At 45.2% G+C, this 22,359-nt stretch overlaps 1 protein-coding gene across 1 annotated transcript; it reads left to right on the top strand.

The window, feature by feature from the left end:
• Nucleotides 1-10,818: 10,818 nt before the first annotated feature.
• Nucleotides 10,819-18,840, top strand: LOC141094813 (actin-binding Rho-activating protein-like). Its single transcript, XM_073580781.1, has 2 exons — nucleotides 10,819-11,881; nucleotides 15,857-18,840. Exons 1-2 carry the CDS (start codon nucleotides 11,720-11,722, stop codon nucleotides 16,301-16,303), a joined length of 609 nt encoding a protein of 202 aa, XP_073436882.1. The 5' UTR covers nucleotides 10,819-11,719; the 3' UTR covers nucleotides 16,304-18,840.
• The last annotated feature ends 3,519 nt before the right edge of the window (nucleotides 18,841-22,359 follow it).

Below are 22,359 nucleotides of genomic sequence, written 5' to 3'. Positions count from 1 at the left end.
AAAAGTGGGGTGGAGGGGGGTAAAAATAGAGGGAAGGGGGATGGAGGGATTGGGGTGGATGAAGAGAGATTGGGCAGGGATCAGTTAGGGTTGTAGATAGGTGGCACAAAGGGGGGTGAAAAAAATGAAAAACGGCAGGCACAAGCTCTGATAAGTGATGCGCGTCACTTATCAAAGTTTTGCAGCTGCGAGATGTATAGGATGAGGTGGCGCAAAGGGGGCTGAGTGAAAAAAAGCGAGCACGAGTGTTGATCGGTGAACTGCGTCACCAATCAACGCTTGGCGGCTGCGCACGGAGGCGGCGCAAAAGGGGGGTGGAGGGGGGTAAAAGGGAGGTGAAGGGGGGTAAAAGGGGGATGAAGATAGATTGGGGGGTGAAGATAGATTGGACAGGGGATCAGGGATCAATTAACACTTACAGTTGTAGTGTTCTTTCTTCTTTCTTCTTTCCTCTGCAGGGATTGTGATGCTACAAGCTGTGGCACCACAATACCCAGCACAGGAGCTCTTGCTGTGTCCGACTTCTCTGCAGGAATCCTCAGCTAGAGTGAGGACCCCTGCAGACAGGTCAGACAGGTCAGGGGCAGGTCACAGAGCGGTCACATCGCTGCTGTGACCTGTCATTGGTAGGATCGAATGATTACATCGATCACACCAATCCCTACTATAATACTGTCCCCCCATGTACAAGAATATAACTATTATAATACTGCCTCCAATGTACAGAAATATAACTACTATAATACTGCATATCACTGAAAAAGGTCCCCCTAAAAGACCAATATGAAGCCACCAAAATTAACAAAAATATCACTGGCTGTGGTGGACAACCAATAAAGCTAAAATGTAACCTTTAATAATTTTACAATAAAAATATAAAAGTGACCACCATAATTGTGTACAGTCTATCCACTTTTGATCACCAATAATGGATATTAATATACAGGGTGCGCCATTTATATGGATACACCTAAATAAAATGGAAATGGTTGGTGATATCAACTTTCTGTTTGTGGCACATTAGTATAAGGGAGGGGGGGAGCTTTTCAAGATGGATGATGACCATGGCGGCCATTATGAAGTTGGCCATTTTGGATTGCATCTTTATAAATGGCCCACCCAGATGTATCCATATGAATGGCCCACCCTATATAACCAGACCCTGGTACAAAACAGAATGGATGATATTTTATCTTCCCATTAGGAAAAAATCATTCATACCCAAAAGGAGAAAGAGGAATATGTATTTAATATTATTGCACTAGGGCCCTATATCATAAATTCAATTTTCCCCAGCAAGGGGTTAATGTCTATAATATTGCACTAGATCTAACCCTCACTGGGTTAAGATAGCAAGCACCCCAGCCAAGATCTATTGCACATTCGCCCACTAATAAGTCAGACACCATTTGTCATTACTGACCAGATTTTTATGGGGCACAATATACCGCCATATAGCGCTGACTAATAACCAGTGTCACTAAACTAACACATGATAAAGGGCTGTACACACACTGCTATATCAGGAATGAAGTTAGGTTTAGACTGAGTCCCAATCATAACACACACAACATTCCTGCTGTGCGAACAGTGGACAGTGTTCACACAGCAGGAATGTTGTGTGTGTTATGATTGGGACTCAATCTAAACCTTAACTTCATTCCTGATATAGCAGTGTGTGTACAGCCCTTTATCATGTGTTAGTTTAGTGACACTGGTTATTAGCGCTATATGGTGGTATATTGTGCCCCATAAAAATCTGGTCAGTAATGACAAATGGTGTCTGACTTATTAGTGGGCGAATAGATTTTGGCTGGGGTGCTTGATATCTTAACCCAGTGAGGGTTACATCTAGTGCAATATTATTGACATTAACCCCTTGCTGGGGAAATTTGAGGATATGATATAGAGCCCTAGTGCAATAATATTAAATACATATTCAACTTTCACCATTTGGGTATGTATGATTTTTTTCCTAATGGGAGGATAAAATATTATCCATTCTGTTTTGTACCAGTGTCTGGTTATATATTAATATCCATTATTGGTGATCAAAAGTGGATAGACTGTACACAATTATGGTGGTCGTTTTTACTATAATACTCCCCCCTATGTATAAGAGTATGACTACTATAACACTGCCACTAGGTGCAAGAATATAACTATTATAATACTGCCTTTTGGTACAAGAATATAACTACTATAATACTGCCCGCTATGTATAAAAATATGGCTATTATAATACTGCCCTCTATGTACAAAAATATAATTACTCTAATACTGCCCCGTGTACAAGTATATAACTACTATAATACTGCTCCTATGTACAAGAATATAACTACTATAATACTGCCTCTATGTACACAAATATAACTATTATAATACTGCCCTCTATGTACAAAAATATAACTACTATAATACTGCCTCCTATTTACTGTATAAGGCTAGTTTCACACTTGCTTTTTTTTGCAGCGCGTTTTTCCCGCAAAAAAACGCATTGAAAAAACGCATACATAAGCATACAACTGCTGCGTTTTTTTCAAGCATTTTTATGAGCATGCATGAAAAAAATGCAGCGTTTTTATGCGTTTGTATGCGTTTTTAGTGCGTTTTTACCGCGTTTGCGTTTTTTTCCAACATTTTTAGGTGGCCCCTCACACTACCCAAACCATGACTTTACTAACCCTAACCCTGACCCTAACCCTAACCCTGACCCTAACCCTAACCCTAACCCTGACCCTAACCCTTAACCAAATCATACTTAACCCTAACCCAAACCCTAACCCTAACCCTAACCCTGACCCTAACCCTAACCCTAACCCTGACCCTAACCCTAACCCTAACCCTAACCCTGACCCTAACCCTAACCCTAACCCTGACCCTAACCCTTAACAAAACCATACTTAACCCTAACCCTGACCCTAACCCTAACCCTAACCCTGACCCTAACCCTTAACCAAACCATACTTAACCCTAATCCTGACCCTAACCCTGACCCTAACCCTAACCCTGACCCTAACCCTTAACAAAACCATACTTAACCCTAATCCTGACCCTAACCCTGACCCTAATCCTTAACAAAACCATACTTAACCCTAACCCTGACCCTAACCCTAACCCTGACCCTAACCCTAACCCTGACCCTAACCCTAACCCTAACCCTAACCCTGACCCTAACCCTTAACAAAACCATACTTAACCCTAATCCTGACCCTAACCCTGACCCTAACCCTTAACAAAACCATACTTAACCCTAACCCTGACCCCAACCCTAACCCTAACCCTGACCCTAACCCTTAACAAAACCATACTTAACCCTAACCCTGACCCTAACCCTAACCCTAACCCTGACCCTAACCCTTAACCAAACCATACTTAACCCTAATCCTGACCCTAACCCTGACCCTAACCCTAACCCTGACCCTAACCCTTAACAAAACCATACTTAACCCTAATCCTGACCCTAACCCTGACCCTAACCCTTAACCAAACCATACTTAACCCTAACCCTGACCCAAACCCCAACCCTGACCCTGACCATAACCCTAAACCCCCTTAACTAACCCTAACTCTAACCCAAACCCCTAAATTCCATGGTTAAAAAAAAAAACGCATATGCAAAAAAACGCATACATGAGCATGCCAGTGCGCACATATGCGCATCCATAGGCTATAATGGCCATTTTTAGCGCAAAACGTGCGCATATGTGCGCATGCGCTTTTTTGCAGGGCCAAAAAATGCAACATGCTGCGTCTGGAAAATACCAACGCACACCCCAAAAAAACGCAGCGCATGAAAATCGCATACATGCGCTTACCAGCGCGCAGGTATGCGCACCCATGTTAAATATAGGGGAAAAAACGCATGCGCAGGTATGCGTTTTTTTCCAGCGCTAAAAAACGCAAATGTGAAACCAGCCTAAGAATATAACTGTAGGGTCGGTGGGGGCCGAGCTGGGGGGGTGGTCCCTCTTCTTACCGCGCAGAGATAAAAACAGAGACACGATGGAGGCAGATTCTGGGTGCAACAGGTCCAAGCTTTATTCTCTGGCCGTCCACTTGACACCTCCACAGTATACCGCACTTCAAAGCAATACACTGTACTTCGCTTCCCTTGTCGGCCCTCCGTTTCCAGAGCCGCTTCTCACACCGTACTTCATACTAGGGACGTGTCTGCACACACCGTCCCCTCCTCACTCGTCGACGCTCCTGACAGGTCCGTCACTGTGGCCGCCTTAGGCCCGTAAACCAACAGCGGTTCCACTGATCAGTCGTCGTGTCAACTACGGTGTCTCACACCCAGTGCCTCGTCCCTTCTGCGGTTCTTCCTGTCAGGACCACCCCCCTGACATTCTCTCTCCTCAGTCCCCTTGGTTTAGATTCTCCTCACAGCGCACAGACTGTCGCAGTCCTCCTGTCACTGGAGCTCCCCCTGGGGACTGGAACCTTCTGGAACCCTCCCTCAGTATCTATAGCTCTCCCGGTTCCTTGAAACTGTCACTGTAACCACGCCCCCCATGACCAACGGTTTCTAAAGCCCTAAGCTGTTGTCAAGTCCTTTGCTCACACTCCTCCCTGCCATCTAATGGTCAACCCAAGGTACTGCACGTCCACTACACTTTTCTAGCTGTTTCCCCACTGTAATAACTAACACACACCTACACTGTGCAAACCTTTCCTTCTTCACTCTGACTAGTCCGTCCATCCGTCAGGTCACCTTCCCTACACTCCCCCTTCCTTTGTCCATTGTCGTCCTCGAAAATCATCATCCCTGCCTTCGTCATTCTGAAGCTGCACCTACATTCTGTTGTCGGATCAGCTGTTGAGCCACACCCACTATCTGCGGGGGCCGAACCATACTGGGAGCACTATGCTCTGAGCAGCCTACTGTTACTCACCAGCGCGCACGCCACATGACAACGTCTTTCAAATTGGGCTAGGTACACCCATATTCTCTCTATGGCGTGTACCTTCCCCTACTCTCCCCTACTGTCACCTTCCACTATTCGGTACGCCATGATCGAGGTCTCTTACCTTCCAGATCATTACCAGCGCCCACCTTCCTCCTTCAGGGGTGTCCGTGGTGTTGGGGACCTGACCTAGGACGGCTGTCTTCCTCACGTCTTCCAACTCATTTTCCTTTCTTTCAATAACATGTCATGGTCGGCGTCTCAGTGTCCCAGACCTCCTCAACTCTTAGATCCCTACCGGATCTCACACTTTCCTTTGGTCCCGCAGACCTTCCCTTACCCGGACCTGTTGCATTTTACTTTGGCATATTATACATTAAACAACTTTATAATAGCACAAGTACCCATTTTTATATTTTTTTTTTCATTTTATTTTGCTTCTAAAACCAACATATAACAAAAAAAACATTGTAAGTCTTCTTTCTCCCCCCTTCCTTGGACCTGAACACTCCTCCACTTTTCCGTATCCCCGTTCTGTCAAGTTTCAAATCAGCAAATAACATCCTGTAAGAGGAACATACTAAAAACAAACTCAGCACATCAAACATTTTTTTTTTTTAAACTAGAACTGTTCTCCAGAACCTGCACTACAGTGCACCGAACTCTCGACAGTCTACTTCACTACGCAGTGGCTAGTAGTGAGGGACCCCACAGCCGTGGAGCCCCCGGGGATACTGAGGGTGTCCATTCAAGTCCTCTTCTTTTCCATGCCGGCCTCTCCTTGAGTGTGGAGCAGGTTCCACACTTCCTGCTCCCGGGCCTTCTTCTTCCTGATCACCTCCGCTACCCACACGGAGGGAACAGCACAGGCCCTGGAGTCCGGTGGGCGGGACTCCGCTGAAAAAGACTGCAAGACAGAAACGGCCGAAGATTTCTGTGGCCCAGCAGCCGCTGGGGTCAGGTGGCAAATGGGGACAACCGGGTCCTCGGGGGCTGGAATCACAGGGCCCGCTAAGTCGGTCGCAGCCGACTCCAGCAGCGGCATAACCGCGGCCTCAGGACAGGCCGCATCCACTACTTCCAACGGAGCCGGAGTAACGGCCGATTTCAACGATGCAGCTGCTATTAGCAGGAAAGCGCAGCAGCGTCTTCTTTGGGTGAGCTCTGCACTGGTGACTCCGGGTGGGGTAGTTCGGGGACATAAGCGGGGGCCTCGCTCAGCTCCGCATACACCACGGGGCCCGTGGTAACTAGGCCTTCCGATGTGCAGGGGGCCGCGTGCTGCAGCAGAATGGTGGGGGCCGCCTGCGGAGTCACTGATAGGGCCGGGGGTACTCTCACCTTCCCCGGCGCTGCAGCCTCCGTCCCATCATCACGCGGTGGCCCCCGCAGCCTCCGTTCCTTGCTCCACTGTCCGGCGGGCCGTTCCTCCGGACTCGGGGGCTCCGCTGTGAAGTCCTCTGCTGGTATTGGTGGCGGCCGCTCTCGATGACTCCGCTCAGGCTCCGCTCCCCAGCTCAGTATTCCGCTGCTCACCCGTGGCTCTGAGGGCGACTTCTGGTACAGCTCCATCTCCCGCCTCCATTGCCACTCCAGGTGGCCCATGCCCCGACACCTGCAGCGTCTCATACCGTCCGTTGGGCAGCAATCGAATGGCGCCAGACAGCTACAGCCAAGCTTTTCTTCTGTGCCACTCCTCCTGCTGGGTGGGGCGTCGGCAGGCCTTTCCACCCATCTGCCAGGGTCCAGTACATGGGAGCGTCGGCCTCCGGGCACATACTGCTGTCCACGGGGGTACGTTGGAGAGGGTCCCAGTCCATTCAACACGACTGCAAACACCCGGACCTCTCCCCTGCGCTGTATTAATGCCGCCATCTTGTGCAGCACCTGATACCGCCCCGAATCTTCTGTCAGCACCACGGAGTCACCACAGCGCTCCCAATTTGTAATCCACAGGTAAGCCAATTGTAATCCACAGGTATTTATTATCCAAGCAGCACAGTCCAAGTCCTTTTCCATTATTTGCGGCAGGCCTGCCGCAGAAGATGATGTATTAGCGGCGGCGATCCTGCCGACTACGCCAAATGTAGGGTCGGTGGGGGGCCGAGCTGGGGGAGTGGTCCCTCTTCTTACCGCGCAGAGATAAAAACAGAGACACGATGGAGGCAGGTTCTGGGTGCAACAGGTCCAAGCTTTATTCTCTGGCCGTCCACTTGACAGCCTCCACATACCGCACTTCAAAGCAATACACTGTACTTCGCTTCCCTTGTCGGCCCTCCGTTTCCAGAGCCACTTCTCACACCGTACTTCATACTAGGGACGTGTCTGCACACACCGTCCCCTCCTCACTCGTCGACGCTCCTGACAGGTCCGTCACTGTGGCCGCCTTAGGCCCGTAAACCAACAGCGCTTCCACTGATCAGTCGTCGTGTCAACTACGGTGTCTCACACCCAGTGCCTCGTCCCTTCTGCGGTTCTTCCTGTCAGGACCACCCCCCTGACATTCTCTCTCCTCAGTCCCCTTGGTTTAGATTCTCCTCACAGCGCACAGACTGTCGCAGTCCTCCTGTCACTGGAGCTCCCCCTGGGGACTGGAACCTTCTGGAACCCTCCCTCAGTATCTATAGCTCTCCCGGTTCCTTGAAACTGTCACTGTAACCACACCCCCCATGACCAACGGTTTCTAAAGCCCTAAGCTGTTGTCAAGTCCTTTGCTCACACTCCTCCCTGCCATCTAATGGTCAACCCAAGGTACTGCATGTCCACTACACTTTTCTAGCTGTTTCCCCACTGTAATAACTAACACACACCTACACTGTGCAAACCTTTCCTTCTTCACTCTGACTAGTCCGTCCTTCCGTCAGGTCACCTTCCCTACATAACTACTATTATACTGCCTCATATGTACAAGAGTATAACTACCATAATACTGTCCCCTTTGTACAACAATATAACTACTATGATACTGCCTGATATATACAAACCACTAGAGTGTTGCTTTAGCATTATGCTTTGGGTCATTGTCTTGTTGAAAGGTGAACTTCCATCTCAGTCTCAAATAACTGAAAGATCGAAACAAGTTTTGCTCAAGAATATCCCTGTATTTTGCACCATGTATCTTCCCCCTCAACTCGGACCAGTTGCCCTGTTCCTGCTGCTGAAAAGCATCCCCAAAGCATGATGCCGCCACCACGTTTCACTGTAGGGATGGTGTTCTTGTGATGAGATGTGTTGGTTTGGCGCCAGACATAACGTTTACTTTGGTGGCCAAAAAGTTTGATTTTGGTCTCATCTCACCACAGCACCTTCTTCCATTCATTTTAGGAGTCTCTCATATGTCTTTTGGCAAACTCAAAATAAGTCTTACAATTTTTATGTGTAAGTAAATTATTTTTTCTGCCCATTCTTCCATAAAGGCCACCTCTGTGGAGTGTACGGCTTATTTTAGTCATATGGACAGATTCTTCAGTCTCTGCTTGGGAAATCTGCAGCTCCTTCAGTGTTATCGGATCGGCTCATTCCTCAACCACGAAACCACAAAAACACTAGTGCATGCTCCTATCATCTCCTGCCTCGACTACTGCAACCTCCTCCTAGCACTCTGGCACCACTGCAGTCTATTCTCCACTCTGCTGCCCGACTAATCCACCTGTCTCCCCGCTACTCCCCAGCCTCCCCCCTATGCCAGGCCCTTCACTGGCTTCCTATTGCCCAGAGGCTCCAATTCAAAACCCTAACCATGACATGCAAAGCCATCCACAACCTGTCTCCTCCATACATCCGTGACATGGTCTCCAGGTACCTACCCGCACGCAACCTTCGATCATCTCAAGATCTCCTCTAATCTCCCCTTATCTCTTCTTCCCACAACCGCAGACTTCTCCCGTGCTTCCCCCATACTCTGAAACTCTCTGCCGCAACACATCAGACTCTCACCATCAACAGAAACCTTCAAGAAGAACCTGAAGACCCACCTGTTCCGACAAGCCTACAGCCTGCAATGTTCCTCGGTCTACTTAACAACCGCCTGACCTGCTCTACCCTCTCCTACTGTATCCCCACCCAACCCTGTAGACTGTGAGCCCTCGTGGGTAGGCTCCCCTCTCCTTATGTACTTGAGTGTCCCTTGTCTTACACATGTTTATTATACTTGTCTATATTTCCCCTTTTTACATGTAAAGCGCCATGGAATAAATGGCGCTATACAAATGCACAATAATAATAATAATAATAATAATAATAATAATAATGTTTAGTCTCTGTGCTGCCTCTTTGATTAATGCCATCCCTGCTCGGGCTGAGAGTTTTGGTGGGCGTCCCTCTCTTGGCAGGTTTGTTGTGGTACCGTGATCTTTCCATTTTACGATTTTGGATTTGATGGTGCTCTGGGGGATCATCAGAGATTGGGATGCTTTTTTATAGCCCAACCCTGACTTGTGCTTCTCAAGAACATTGTCCCTGACTGGTTTGGCGATCTCCTTGGTCTTCATGGTAACATAGTAACATAGTTTTGAAGGCTGAAGGAAGACCTTATGTCCATCTAGTTCAGCCTATTTTTAGTGCAGCTGTTCTGCATTGTTGATCCTGGGGAAGGCAAAAAACCCACAGAGTAGAAGCCAATTTTCTCAATAGGGAAAAAAATTCCTTCCCCTAAGCTGGGTCAACCATCTACCTATAATATTCTGTTATTCGTAACCTTCTATACTGTTACTCACAAGAAAAGCATCCATTCCTTTCTTAAATTCATTCAGTGAGTTGGCCATCACCACTTCCTCAGGAAGAGAATTCCAGAGCCTCACTGCTCTTAAAGTGAAGAACCCTCTTCTATGCTGGTGCAGATATTGTCTTTCCTCCAAACGAAGAGAATGCCCCCTTGTTCTTGTCACAGTCCTTGGTACAAACAGTTCATTGGAGAGATCTCTGTATTGCCCTCTGATATACTTGTACATATATATTAGGTCTCCCCTAAGTCTTCTCTTTTCTAGAGTAAATAGACCTAATTTTGATAACCTTTCTGGGTATTGTAGTGAACCAACTCCATTTATCATTTTAGTAGCCCGCCTTTGAACCCTTTCAAGTTCAGTAATGTCTTTCTTGAGCACCGGCGTCCAAAATTGCACACAATACTCCAAGTGTGGTCTGACGAGTGATTTGTACAGAGGGAGAATTATGTTTTCATCTCCTGTCCCCAGACCTCTTCTAATGCATCCCATGACCCTATTTGCTTTGGTGGCAGCTGCCTGACACTGGGCACTCCAATTTAGCTTCTTATTGACTAAGATGCCTAAGTCTTTTTCCATGTCTGATTTCCCCAGCAGTTTCCCATTTAGTAATTGTAGCTTCTGTTTGGTGTCGTTTGGTTGTAGGTGCCACCATGTGACACTTAGCAAACAGAGAGAAACAACAAAACGGCACTCAAGCAAAGTCTACTCACTGGTGGAGATATGGATGTCTGAAATCCGGGCGTCTGGGTGATATTCAAAACGGTTAATCCGGTGCTTGCTTGAAACCACACGTAGTATAAAGCCAAAAAATGAAGAAAATTGCAGCACTCGTGGAATCCGTTAAAAAACCATAGTCCTTTATTAAATTAATTCGACAAGGTCAGCATGAGGGCTAGGTACGTGAGCAACATGCAGGGAAAAAGACTATGGTTTTATAACGGATTCCACGAGTGCTGCAATTTTCTTCATTTTTTGGCTTTATACCATGTGACACTTAGATTGCACAAGGTGGACTTCTTGTCACTAGCCATGTGACTTATGAAGGTAATTTTTAAGGGCTTCACAGCAAAAGGGGTGAATACATATGCACATGGCAATTTTTTGTTATTTGATCCCATAAATTTATTTTATTCCTATATTTTTTTTTAAAATCTCCAGATTTTCAAAGCCAGCTTACCCGTACACCCCGGTGTGTGAGATCCAATATCAATCCAGGAGAAAGTCTGCAAGGAGACCAGAGCAGGAGCCAGCCACGAAAAATTCAAATGAAAAAATGTAACTTTAAACTCCAGCGGACAAAATCCAGGATGCAAAATTTAAAAAGTTTTTTCTTGCACTAGCAAAGATTTTTATTATTAAAGTCCATCATCAAATAAATCCACACTTCTGGACAGTAGATAAATAGATTAGTGGAAGGGGGGGTTAGCCTCTCAGACTACGCGTTTCGGCGAATTAACGCCTTCTTATTTTTTTCACTTTACTTCATCAACTTTACACTATTTAGTGTTGATGCATCACACACAAATCGGATTATAAAAATATTTAAGCACAGGTTGTAACGTAACAAAAGAGGTAAAAAGCCAAGGGGATGAATACTTTCGCAAGCCACTGTATGTATAAGAATATATTTATTACAACATTCCAAACACAATTTCAGCCATTGCAGTTGAGGCTAGCCATTCGTGTTCACCTTCATCTGTTGCCCATTGCTGTGCTGCCTGCATATAGCGCAGGATATCTTAGTGATGGATTTCCATTAGCGCCTCGTGCATTCCTTATTAATTATACAGAGAACACATGATCAGGAAGACGTAAGACTTTAGCATCTCTGTGATGTGATGCCTCTCCTCGTGTCCCATCTGTTACTGAGTAAGTTGAGAATGACAGAACTCAGGATGCTTCTCATTCCACAGGGATCACTGTTCATCTATAAAGAGCTGCTGCCTTGGCTGTACCCTGCCCAGCAGTAGCCTATAGGTAGGACTTAGGAGGAGGCTCTTTATGGTACCTCAGCTCTGCAGATTACACAGAAAGCCAGAAAGCTGAAACCCGTCATCAGTGTAGGACCACGTTCTAGATGGTGATATGACTGATCTGCTCTCTGCACCCCTGGAAATAAGTTTGGTTGGACTCAAAATTGAAGACTCCAAGTCCATGGACAACAAAGTCATCATGTCCCACAGTAAAGAAGATGCAGGAGGGAAAAGAGCTGAGGTTGAAGAAAGGAGGAACGCAGTTTTGTCCAAGGTAGAATGTTTTGACTTTCGATAAAAAATCCACATATGGGCTACACTTGGGGCTAAGGGTCATTGATAGTTTCAGATTTTATTGAGACATTGGTTGACCTTATCTAACACAACTTAAGTTCATGGCCCCATTTAAAAATATTTAGCATGGTCCCCAACTTCCTTTTTGTAGTATTTTTTGTGCCAAAGTGGCCTCATGAATACCACTGAGCGAATATCGCCGGTTCCCCACTTATTCAGCAAGTTATAGCGCTGGCTGAATAAGCTGCAGCGGGATCCCGGCTTCCTGTATCGCGCTGAACAGCTGATCGCCGCCGCAGCTGCATGTGTCACGGCTGTGTCACAGTCACAGCACATGCATGGGGAGCCCAACAACCAAACTCTACAGGGTCTCAATTCTATGAACTGAACTGGTACATACTGTAGAACTGAACTGCAGATGAGACCACACTAACACTTTGTAAAGTAATAGTAATGACAATATCCTGCTGGTTTTAGAAGCTGCTGATGCTGAATTATATTACACATATTTATTTAGCCTGTGATCTACATGTACACCAAGATCCTTCTCTACAACTTACTTTCCTAGTTTTACTCCTCTTAAAACTTCTGGTGCCCACCAGTGGTGTAACTAGAGTCCGATGGACCTAGGTGCAACATTTAGACCTGGCCCCAAAAATGCATATTAGTATGGGCCCTTGTAGCATTTCAGATTCTGTGAAGACATACATGTTTATCCTCTCATGTAACAATGTTCCCATCCTGTCATAATGTCACCCATCCTGGCCCCTTGCTATATTAATGTCCCTAATCCTGTGTCACTTTCCTGTAATAATCCATCCGGGCCTCTTCAAGTAATCATTTCCTCCATCCTGGCCCCTTCCTTTGATAATGTCCTCCATCCTAGGCACCTTTCAAATATAATTTCCTACATCCTGGGCCTTTTCCTGGTATAATATCCCCCATCCTGGGCCCCTTCCAGTAATAATGTCCCCATTCTGGGCCCCTTCTTAGTATAATGTCCTCCATCCTGGGCCCCTTCCTGGTATAATTTCCATTATTCTGGACTCCCAATCCCGGTATAATGTGTCCCATCCTGTTCTTCTCCAGTAATAATGTCCAGTAATAACGTCAAATCTAAAAAAAATTAAGCGATTCCACTCAGTTTCCCCTGCTTCCACAACGTGCAGCATCTTCTTACATAGCCGGTGCAGGAGCTGGCAGCTGACTTCAGAGTGCAAGCGTTGGGCAGCGCATGACGTTACTGCCATGTACAACCAGTGACTTGTACACCGACGCCAACTCGGCCTCTGATTGGCTGACAATGTGCATTGCAGTGCAGGGACCCGGAGGGTCTCTGCGCCACAATACATTTTAGATGAATGTGTGTCATCGGACGCACAACCAGATGGCATAGCTACTGGTGTTGGCGGACCCCCCTCCTGCATGGATGCGGTTGCACCCTCTGCGATTGTGATCATATGAGGCTAAGGTCAGTCGAGTTTGCTGGACCATCAAGCTCAGTGATACTGTTGTTTGTAAACCAGGTATTGGTACTTTTTGCAGTGTGGACTGGTGCCAAGTCCTGCTGGAGAAGGAAATTTTCATCTCCAAAAAGCTTGTAATGAGTTTCACTTTTGGCATTGAAGAACTGAAATATAGTAAATTTTTGATGGTATTCTAATTTAGTGAGAAACACTTGTAGTTTGGTGTCATCTGCAAGATATAGATAACTCTACTAATCCCATCTTTTATATAATTTATATTGAATTTATATTAACTAAATTGAGTAATATCAGACCCAGCACTAAACATTGGGTTTCACCACTTATAACCGGAGACCATTCAGTCATACACCGCTACTCTCTGTGTGCGATCCCTGAGCCAGTTTTCGATCCAATTACACACCTTACTTTTTAATCTTATGGACCTTAATTTATCCATCTATTAAAAAAATAGCACCACATATTAAAGAAAATGAAGAAGGATTTTTCTAGATCTCAAGCTTAAAAACAGATCCTGCTCATTATAACATGGAGCTGACCTTTTAGTTGGGTCTAGCAATAAATGACAAAGGGGCTATATGCAGAAGAGTGAGACATTGTCTATTCCTGTATGAGCGGCACCTATCAGTGTCACGTTTTGTGACTTTACTATAAGATTTGACATATGCATGATTAAAGTAAAGAAAACATGTACATCATTCTACAATGCCCCTACTTCACACGTGATCACATCTTAAAGGGGTCTTCTGACTGTAGTGGTGGCTCAGAGGTTACCATACCTCACATAGACTATAACATGGAAGAACAGCATTCAGCTCTTCACTTTCTTTCCTTGCCACAGTAGTGACAACCTTTCTTCCAATATGACCCCCGCCCTGTTATCAGAACTTAAGTTTAGCACAAAGTTATGGTTTTCTGAGCTTCCGATGATCTGATTTGTAAGGGCACATTTACTGTGGCCGAGTATCAGGATTGAGAGTTCATAGAAACATTCATTTCCCTAAAATCAAGCAATGTAAACAGGCTGACAATCACCAGACGAACACGCAAAATGTCCATTCGTTGGGCGAAATGGTTTTTACTGCTTGGCAGTAGCTCATGTTGCTGTGGTGTGGCACAGGGCGTTAGCTGTGGGCGAGGTACTCACCTCTTATGCCCCTGCAAGTTACGTGAAGGTAGGGGTCCTGGCTTGGAGTGTGGATTTATGCTGTGGGGCGCTATGCCCGTGCAGGTCGTATGAAACCGATGATGTTAGTTGGCCGGGACCAGATTTTTGACAGTTCAAGGAGACAGAACAACAGGCAAAAATAAACTTTTACTGAATGATAACTTGGAGGGGATTATACACAGTAGACAGTGGGTACACAGCTTGATGAACGTTTCGGAACATTTTCCACACACAGTTTCAATTCCTTCCTCTATACTCTCTTGTTCTTTATATTTATTGTTTTTTTCTATTTCACCACAGCCCAGCTCAGTACCACAGTCCAGATAGCAGGAGTCCTATTATGAACCCGCAGTTCTGTATCTTCTTTCCCCTCAAGGGAACTATGTTGCCAATATGGTCGGTACTTATTTTCTTTCTTCCTGACCCTCTGGAACTCCCGCCCGTGGCTCTCTCTTTGTCTTATGTACTCTGTCCTGACTAGGCCCATTACCTCGGTGAGTTATAAACTCTGGGCCGTAATGCTAAGAGTCCTCAACCAGGACCTGTCTCCGACCGATCACTCCATTCTTTCCGTCACTTCTCTCTCTTATTCTCCACTGGGATCTCGCTATCCTCTGGCTCTGTCTCCTCTCTTATTAGAGACACCCACATCATGTGGCACTGTTCACATCAGACCTTAGGCCTTCTTTCTATACACTCTGTGCCCTTTCTGACAGGAAACTGCCTCTTTCCCTTCAGCTTATCCCTTCCCACTCTGGGCTAGTACCAACCATTAAAACTTACTTTCCCTACTGTCCAACAACACACATCATTGACGTACAGCAGAATTCACATTACGATAACACACTGGTTCTTCAAGGGGGAAAACACAGGTAATCAATAGAATTCTATGCGCACAGAACTATTGTATTATCATTTGTTCTGTGCACATGGAAATGTGGTTGGCCTATCTAAACAGGATTTTTGTGTTCCATATAATCTTGTAAAACACTCTGGCATTTTTTTCCATTTCACAATTTTTATTAAATATGAGAAATTATGCCATTTTCACACTGGCCTTTGGGGCTTTTTTAGAATCCGCTGCACACACCAATACACTTAAGAGTGGCGGTAGCTCCAGGTGGGCCCCTCCTAGTCAGGGGCCCGAGATGAACACCCCTACTACCTCCCCCAGAAGCTAAGCTACTGATTGTGCCCCACACTTTGTGTAAATGTCACCTAACTGTGGCAAAATATTGTCTTTTGGTGTCATGGACCTTATTGTCTTCTCAGATCCTCAAATGTAAATCTTCTCTCTACCCAGATAAAAATTATAACCATATCTGACCTGAGGAAGGAATGGCAGCTCCGCTCTGAGGAGCACATGGAGAAGCAGAGGCTTAACCCCTTCAGCGATGACTTTGACCACCAGCACGCCATGGACATCCGTCTCCGCAAGGGGGATAAAGGCTACGGAAGACCAGAGCAAGGTAGCAAGACGGAGCAAAGGGGCAAGAGGGCTCTTCAGCACGTCCACAAGGAGATTGATGAAATGTGCCTCATCATAAGGGACATGGGGGTACGAGGCAGAGACGGCCGGATCAGGGTGACATTTGGGAGATTGTTTGATGCATATGTGCGGATCTCGGACAAGGTGGTCGGGATCCTACTGAGGTCTAGGAAGCATGGACGACTGGACTTTGAAGGAGAAATGTTGTGGCAGGGAGTCCATGATAACGTTATTATCACCCTACTGGAGAAGGAGACTTGAAAATAATCCACATTGTATATGGACGGTTTTAGTAAGAAGAACATGGCTTCCGCCTCAGTGATAATATTTTCATCATTGCATGACAAATAATAGGAACACTCCAGGCATAAGTAGGGCAGAGTGTGACCCCCTGTACCCTTTAGGTTTATCCTTTGGAATGGTCTACATACATGTGTGAGACTGAGGGGGATGATATTGCCTCTGACTATGGAAGGACATCCTATATCAATGGTGGACATACTATTGGTGCAACCTGTGCAGCCGCACAGGGGCCCAAGAGCTAAGGGGGCCACTATGACCTCCAGAACAGGTGGAATTGTGCATTATGGTGAGCTATTGGACTGGAAAAGGCCCGGATACTGTTCATGCACAGGGGGCATAATTGGGAGGACACTCAGCTGTTGCTGGCTCCGCTGACAGCTATTACCCCTGACATATGTTTCTTTCATCTCCCGTCAGCTGCAATTCTAATGTATCTCAAACCCATGTTGGGCAATTCTAAGCCACATTCGCAGGATCAGCAGGGGTCCCAGCGGGGACCTCCATAAATCTGCAAATATGAGAATAGTTGGTAACTTTAAATGCTGGGAATAGCCCTTTAAATCACGATTCCTCACCATTTCAATAACTCAGATGGCTGTCAGTGAATAAAATATTTCTTTGTATCCAGAGACTGGAAACCTATGTAATTGGTGACTGATTGTCAAGGGCAGAGCTGTGTCATGGTATCTGTGTGAACAGGATGTATTATGGCCAGAGGAGAGCCACTAAATATCCTAAGTCACGTAACAAAGCTCGCTGAAGGGTCAGGCGCTGACTCATAGGGTAGCTGCCTTTAATAGGTTGCAATATAGAGCTGACGTGGAGGACAGATATTTGACATAACATGGCAGGAATGTTTTTTTAGCGTCTACTTGTGATCAAGGATGTTTCTATTAAGTGGCAGCAAGCAGAGGTCGCGGAGAGAAACTGACGGTGTCAGGACATGCTGGGAGTTGTAGTTTGGCGACAGGTTGGAAGAAGTAGTGCCTCCTAGTGGAAATTATCTGATGCGTGCGATGACAAGAGGAAGACACGAGACTGGACAAACTCCAAGGTGACTGCGCCCAGGAAAGACGGCGTTATCTCACATGATCCTGGGGTGATGAAATCTCTTCCTGCAAGTTATGACAGATCTGAAAGTCAAGCATACCAGCCGTCTGATGGCTGAATACACACCGCCACTGTTTGCATTGTGCTCCTATGTTTCGCCGGTCCCATAGGTTCTCTATGAATATATTCACCGTCTGCGGCGCCTATATCTGCACCGCTGATCTATGCTGCATTGCAGAGGAATGCATCTGTTCTGACAGACATTGCAGACACATGCCTTAGGCCCCATGTCTCAGACATGTCATACAATACATTTTGTGTAGTTCCGTGTTAGTGAATGCCCCATGATGGGCGGCAATGGTCAGGGATCCTGGCGACGGTCATTGTCATTGACGGTCATTCTGCAGCGGTCGCAGAATTCTCAATCATGGCTGAGTGCTGATAACAGCAGCTCCCACTAGTGGCACATAGCAGAATTGCCTTATCTGAGTCAGATCAACCCATCTCCTTTGGCCGGTTCAGACAGGTGAATTTCACGGTCTAACTATGAACCACAATGCCGGTCCACTGACCCAAATTTACAACCTCATATGTGTCTGTGAGGTTGTAAGTTTAGGTGGGGAAACCCGCCACTAGACCGGGCATTGCTGTCTTCAGACCGTAAAATATACTCATGTGAACCCAGAAATAGTGAGAATGCTCCCGAACTTTCTCTATACAGTAAGGGCCTGTGCACACACTGCAGATTGCATATTACAAAAAAAAGTGCCTAAACCAGAAGAGCTAATGTGTATAGGGGTCTCCTAACTCTCCCAAACAGATGATGATATGGGGGAGAGAGGATCAGGATTGCTGAATTTTCGCACGGACCCCTGTTGTTCCCCGTGGACAGAATTTATCGACAGAGTTGTCTGCCAGCAGTTTATTCTCCTCTGCCCATTTACAACAAAAACATGCACTGTCGGCTGACTTCAGCATCCATCTGTATTTAGGGCAGGGCCGGCCCGAAAGTATAGGCGAACTAGGCGGCCGCCTAGGGCGCCGACCCAAAGGGGGCGCCAGAGAAAAAATAGAAAAAAATTATAAAAAATCTTTTCAAAAGGCAAAAAGTTTTAGGGATGGAAAGAAAAGTGTACATATTTAAGGGCAAATATGACGCAAGAGAGGTTGGTTGGGTTGGCAACAATTTTGATAGAATCTGAAGTTGCTAAACAAATTAATCTCGGTGACTTAGTGTCATCCTTTTAAAAAAAAAGGCAAGGAAACAAAAATTTTAATTACCTATGGTCGCTTTTGTTTTGTGTTATTGATTACTTTGTTTATATTTGTCCTATACAACTTCTCAGAAGATTAAAGAGTTAGGAGAGAGTTAATTAATCATTGTTGTTGTGGCTTATTTTGCTCCTAAATTTATATCCCAAGTTTTCATCTACTGCCAAGAATAGTAGGGGCGCAACAAATAGTTTCACCTAGGGCGCCGTAATCTCTCGGGCCGGCCCTGATTTAGGGACTGAGGTGAAAAGCTATGAGTTAAATAACACATATATCTATAGTGTGCAGACACTTTAATTTCTCAATAAATTGTATTTTCTTTCTTAAAGGGAATCTGTCAACAGGTTTTTGCTATCTAATATGACAGCACCATGATCTAGGGGCAGAGACCCCAATTACGGCAATGTATCACAGTTTACTGGGTGCAGAAGTTATAATAGAATCACAGTTTTCTGAGCCGCTGATCTAGAAGAGCTCTGAATGCTGAGCTGTGTATGACCCCGCCCACACTCCTGATTGGCAGCTTTCTGTGTACCCTGTGCATAGGCACAAAGCTGCCAACCTAGGCCTTCACTGATATTACATGGTCGATCATTTCTTTGAATACTTATAATGTAATACTACATTTCTGTTGCAGTCACGGTGATATGGATGAATACGTTAAGAACTAAAAATGGCTTTAATTTAAAGAGTGGATGGTTTCATTGGAAAGCCGCTTTAATCATTACATAATGGAAGGTTTTTCAATATTTGTAAATGCTTAATTTCAACCCCTTACGATTTTCAAGATCTCTGCTTTCTGACAGTGAATAGCAACAGTGTCTTTCACATCTTCTGTGCAGAACTTAGGGTCGGACCTTGCTGCGTCTGTGTCCAATGTAAGGGGCGTGTACTCGGAAGGTATGCGGCTGTCAATGTGCACAGTCAGGATGGATGTTGAGGCGCCCGTCCATAATAGAGATCCACTTTGAAGAAACGTATAGCCACAATATACTCAAAAAAAAAAAAATTAAACACATTCACATGGCAGACGCCTACACACAAGCATAATGGAGATAAGTATATACACATAACACATCTACGTACACAGTAACGTTTTTTGATGACTTGTTCAGACGACCATACGATTTGTTTTGGTTCATTCTTTCACAGTTGTTTCAGCCATACCGTTTTTTAATTTATGTTTCACTATATGAGATCTCGTTTTTTTTTCTCGACATGAGGTGTAATTTTTTTTATTGAAAAAGCATTTATCAAACACGTATGTACACGTCACATTTGTGTTAAAGTGGATGTGTTTTATGGATTTCATGGAAAAAAGAACAATAACGCCATTTTTAACACCATTTACCCATCACCAAAAATAATCTGCTGATTGTATTCTATATGTTGTTATGATTACAGGGATACCACATAGTTTCATGTTATTCTCTGGTTTGTAATGTTTACTTTTAAAAACTGTATTAAAAAGAATTGATTATTGTAATGTTTTTTCAATATTTTTTGATAATTTTGTAGGAAAAAAAATCTCTTGGCTTTTATTTTTAATATGCAGGAATACAGAAATGCACTGGTCTATAGAGATGTATCTCTATGTGCCAGTACAATATGCCTGTAAAAAAGAACATCATTTAGCTCTTTAGACAGAAAAAAATCTCTTCTTAGCAGTGCAGCTTGTAGCTTACAGAAAAAGCTGTAAGGCCGGGGTCACACTGGAGAGGAATACGGCCTAGTGAGAGGCGTTAAAAGCACGCATTAAAGACGGACCAATGATTCTCTATGGGGTCCCTCGCACCAGCCGTATATTTCTCGGGCGTATTCTACGGTCCGTGCCAATCACAGCATGCTGCGATTGTCAGCGTACTACGCCCGTAATACGCCAATGCAAGTCTATGGGTGCGCAAAAAATACGCATTACATACGGACCACACATGTGACTTGCGAGAAATAGGCGGTGTCTTTTAGAAAAGCCGGCAATTCAGTGCGCTATACAGTAAACTCACACTGACAGGTTTTATAACACAAACGAAAGAATAGATATAGACACATAGAATACATGTGTATATATATATATATATATATATATATATACACACATGTCATTGAGACACATATATATATATATATATATATATTTATATTTCACAGAGTTCTTCATAGCAGAATAGCCGCTAATTCAATTGCCGGCTTTTGTCAAATCATTCCCCAACCCGACATGAAATGATACATGCTTTACATACAGTAAACCATTTCATGCTTTGTTTTGTATGCCTTTCATTAGTAATTAGATGAGGGTTGATGTGTAAAATTTGGGAGTTGTAGGTGTTAATTTAAGGGGTTAATTCGTTGTAAAAAAATGTGTGGGCTCCCGCATTGACAAATTACCGCGGGAGCCCACACATTTTTTTACAACGAAATAACCCCTTAAATTAACACCTACACTTCCCAAATTTAACACATCAACCCTCATCTAATTACTAATGAAAGACATACAAAACATGAAATGAAATGCTTTACTGTATGTAAACCATGTGTCATTTCATGTCGGGTTGGGGAATGATTTGACAAAAGCCGGCAATTGAATTAGCGGCTATTCTGCTATGAAGAACTCTGTGAAATATAAATATATATATATATATATATATATGTTTGTCTCAATGACATGTATGTATATATATATATATATATATATACTGTATATATATATGCATTCTATGTGTCTATATCTAGTCTTTGGTTTCTGTTATAAACCCTGTCATAGGGCTCCATTATATGTCCATTTTGCAAGCCGGCGAGAAAATCTCAGCATACGGATGGCATACGGATTGCATACGGATGCTTACATGTGCAAAATACGCGACCACACCTTGCTTACGGATGACATACGGAGCACTATTTAGGGGTCATTCATCCATATTACGCCTGTAAACTACGGACCGTATTTTGCGTTGGTTAGTGTGACCCCGGCCTAACTATAAAAGTATAGAGTGATACACCTTCTTTACGTGCCAGTACAATATGCCTGTAAACAGTGGCGTAACTACAAAGTTATAGGCCCCGGTGCAAACTTTCAAATGGGGGCCCCCCATGCTAAAATACACGCACATCTCCGCTCCGCACACCTCGTACACGTGCGGCTGCGCTCCGTACACCTCGTACATGGGCGGCTCCGCTCCATACATCTCGTACACGTGCGGCTGCGCTCCGTACACCTCGTACACGCGCGGCTGCGCTCCGTACACCTTGTACACACGCGTCTCCGCTTCATACACACGCGTCTCCGCTCCCTACACCTCATACACACGCGGCTGCGCTCCGTACACCTCATACACACGCGTCTCCGCTCCCTACACCTCATACACACGCGGCTGCGCTCCGTACACCTCATACACACGCGTCTCCGCTCCCTACACCTCATACACATGCGGCTGCGCTCCGTACACCTCATACACACGCGTCTCCGCAGCGTACACACGCGTCTCCGCTCCATACACCTCATACACACGCGGCTCCGCTCCGTACACCTGTGGCTCCGCTCCGTACACCTCGTACACACGCGGCTCCGCTCCGTACACCTCGTACACACACGGCTCCGCTCCCTACACCTCGTACACACACCAGTCTGTACACCTTGTACACACGCGGCTCCGTACACCTTGTACACACACGGCTCCACTCCGTACACCTCGTAC

Source organism: Dendrobates tinctorius, unplaced genomic scaffold (assembly GCF_039654945.1).
Source record: "Dendrobates tinctorius isolate UK_male_01 unplaced genomic scaffold, ASM3965494v1 ptg000065l, whole genome shotgun sequence".
Taxonomy (NCBI): domain Eukaryota; kingdom Metazoa; phylum Chordata; class Amphibia; order Anura; family Dendrobatidae; genus Dendrobates; species Dendrobates tinctorius.
Note: the sequence above shows the minus strand (reverse complement) of the source record. Positions and strands in the feature narration are given on the sequence as shown.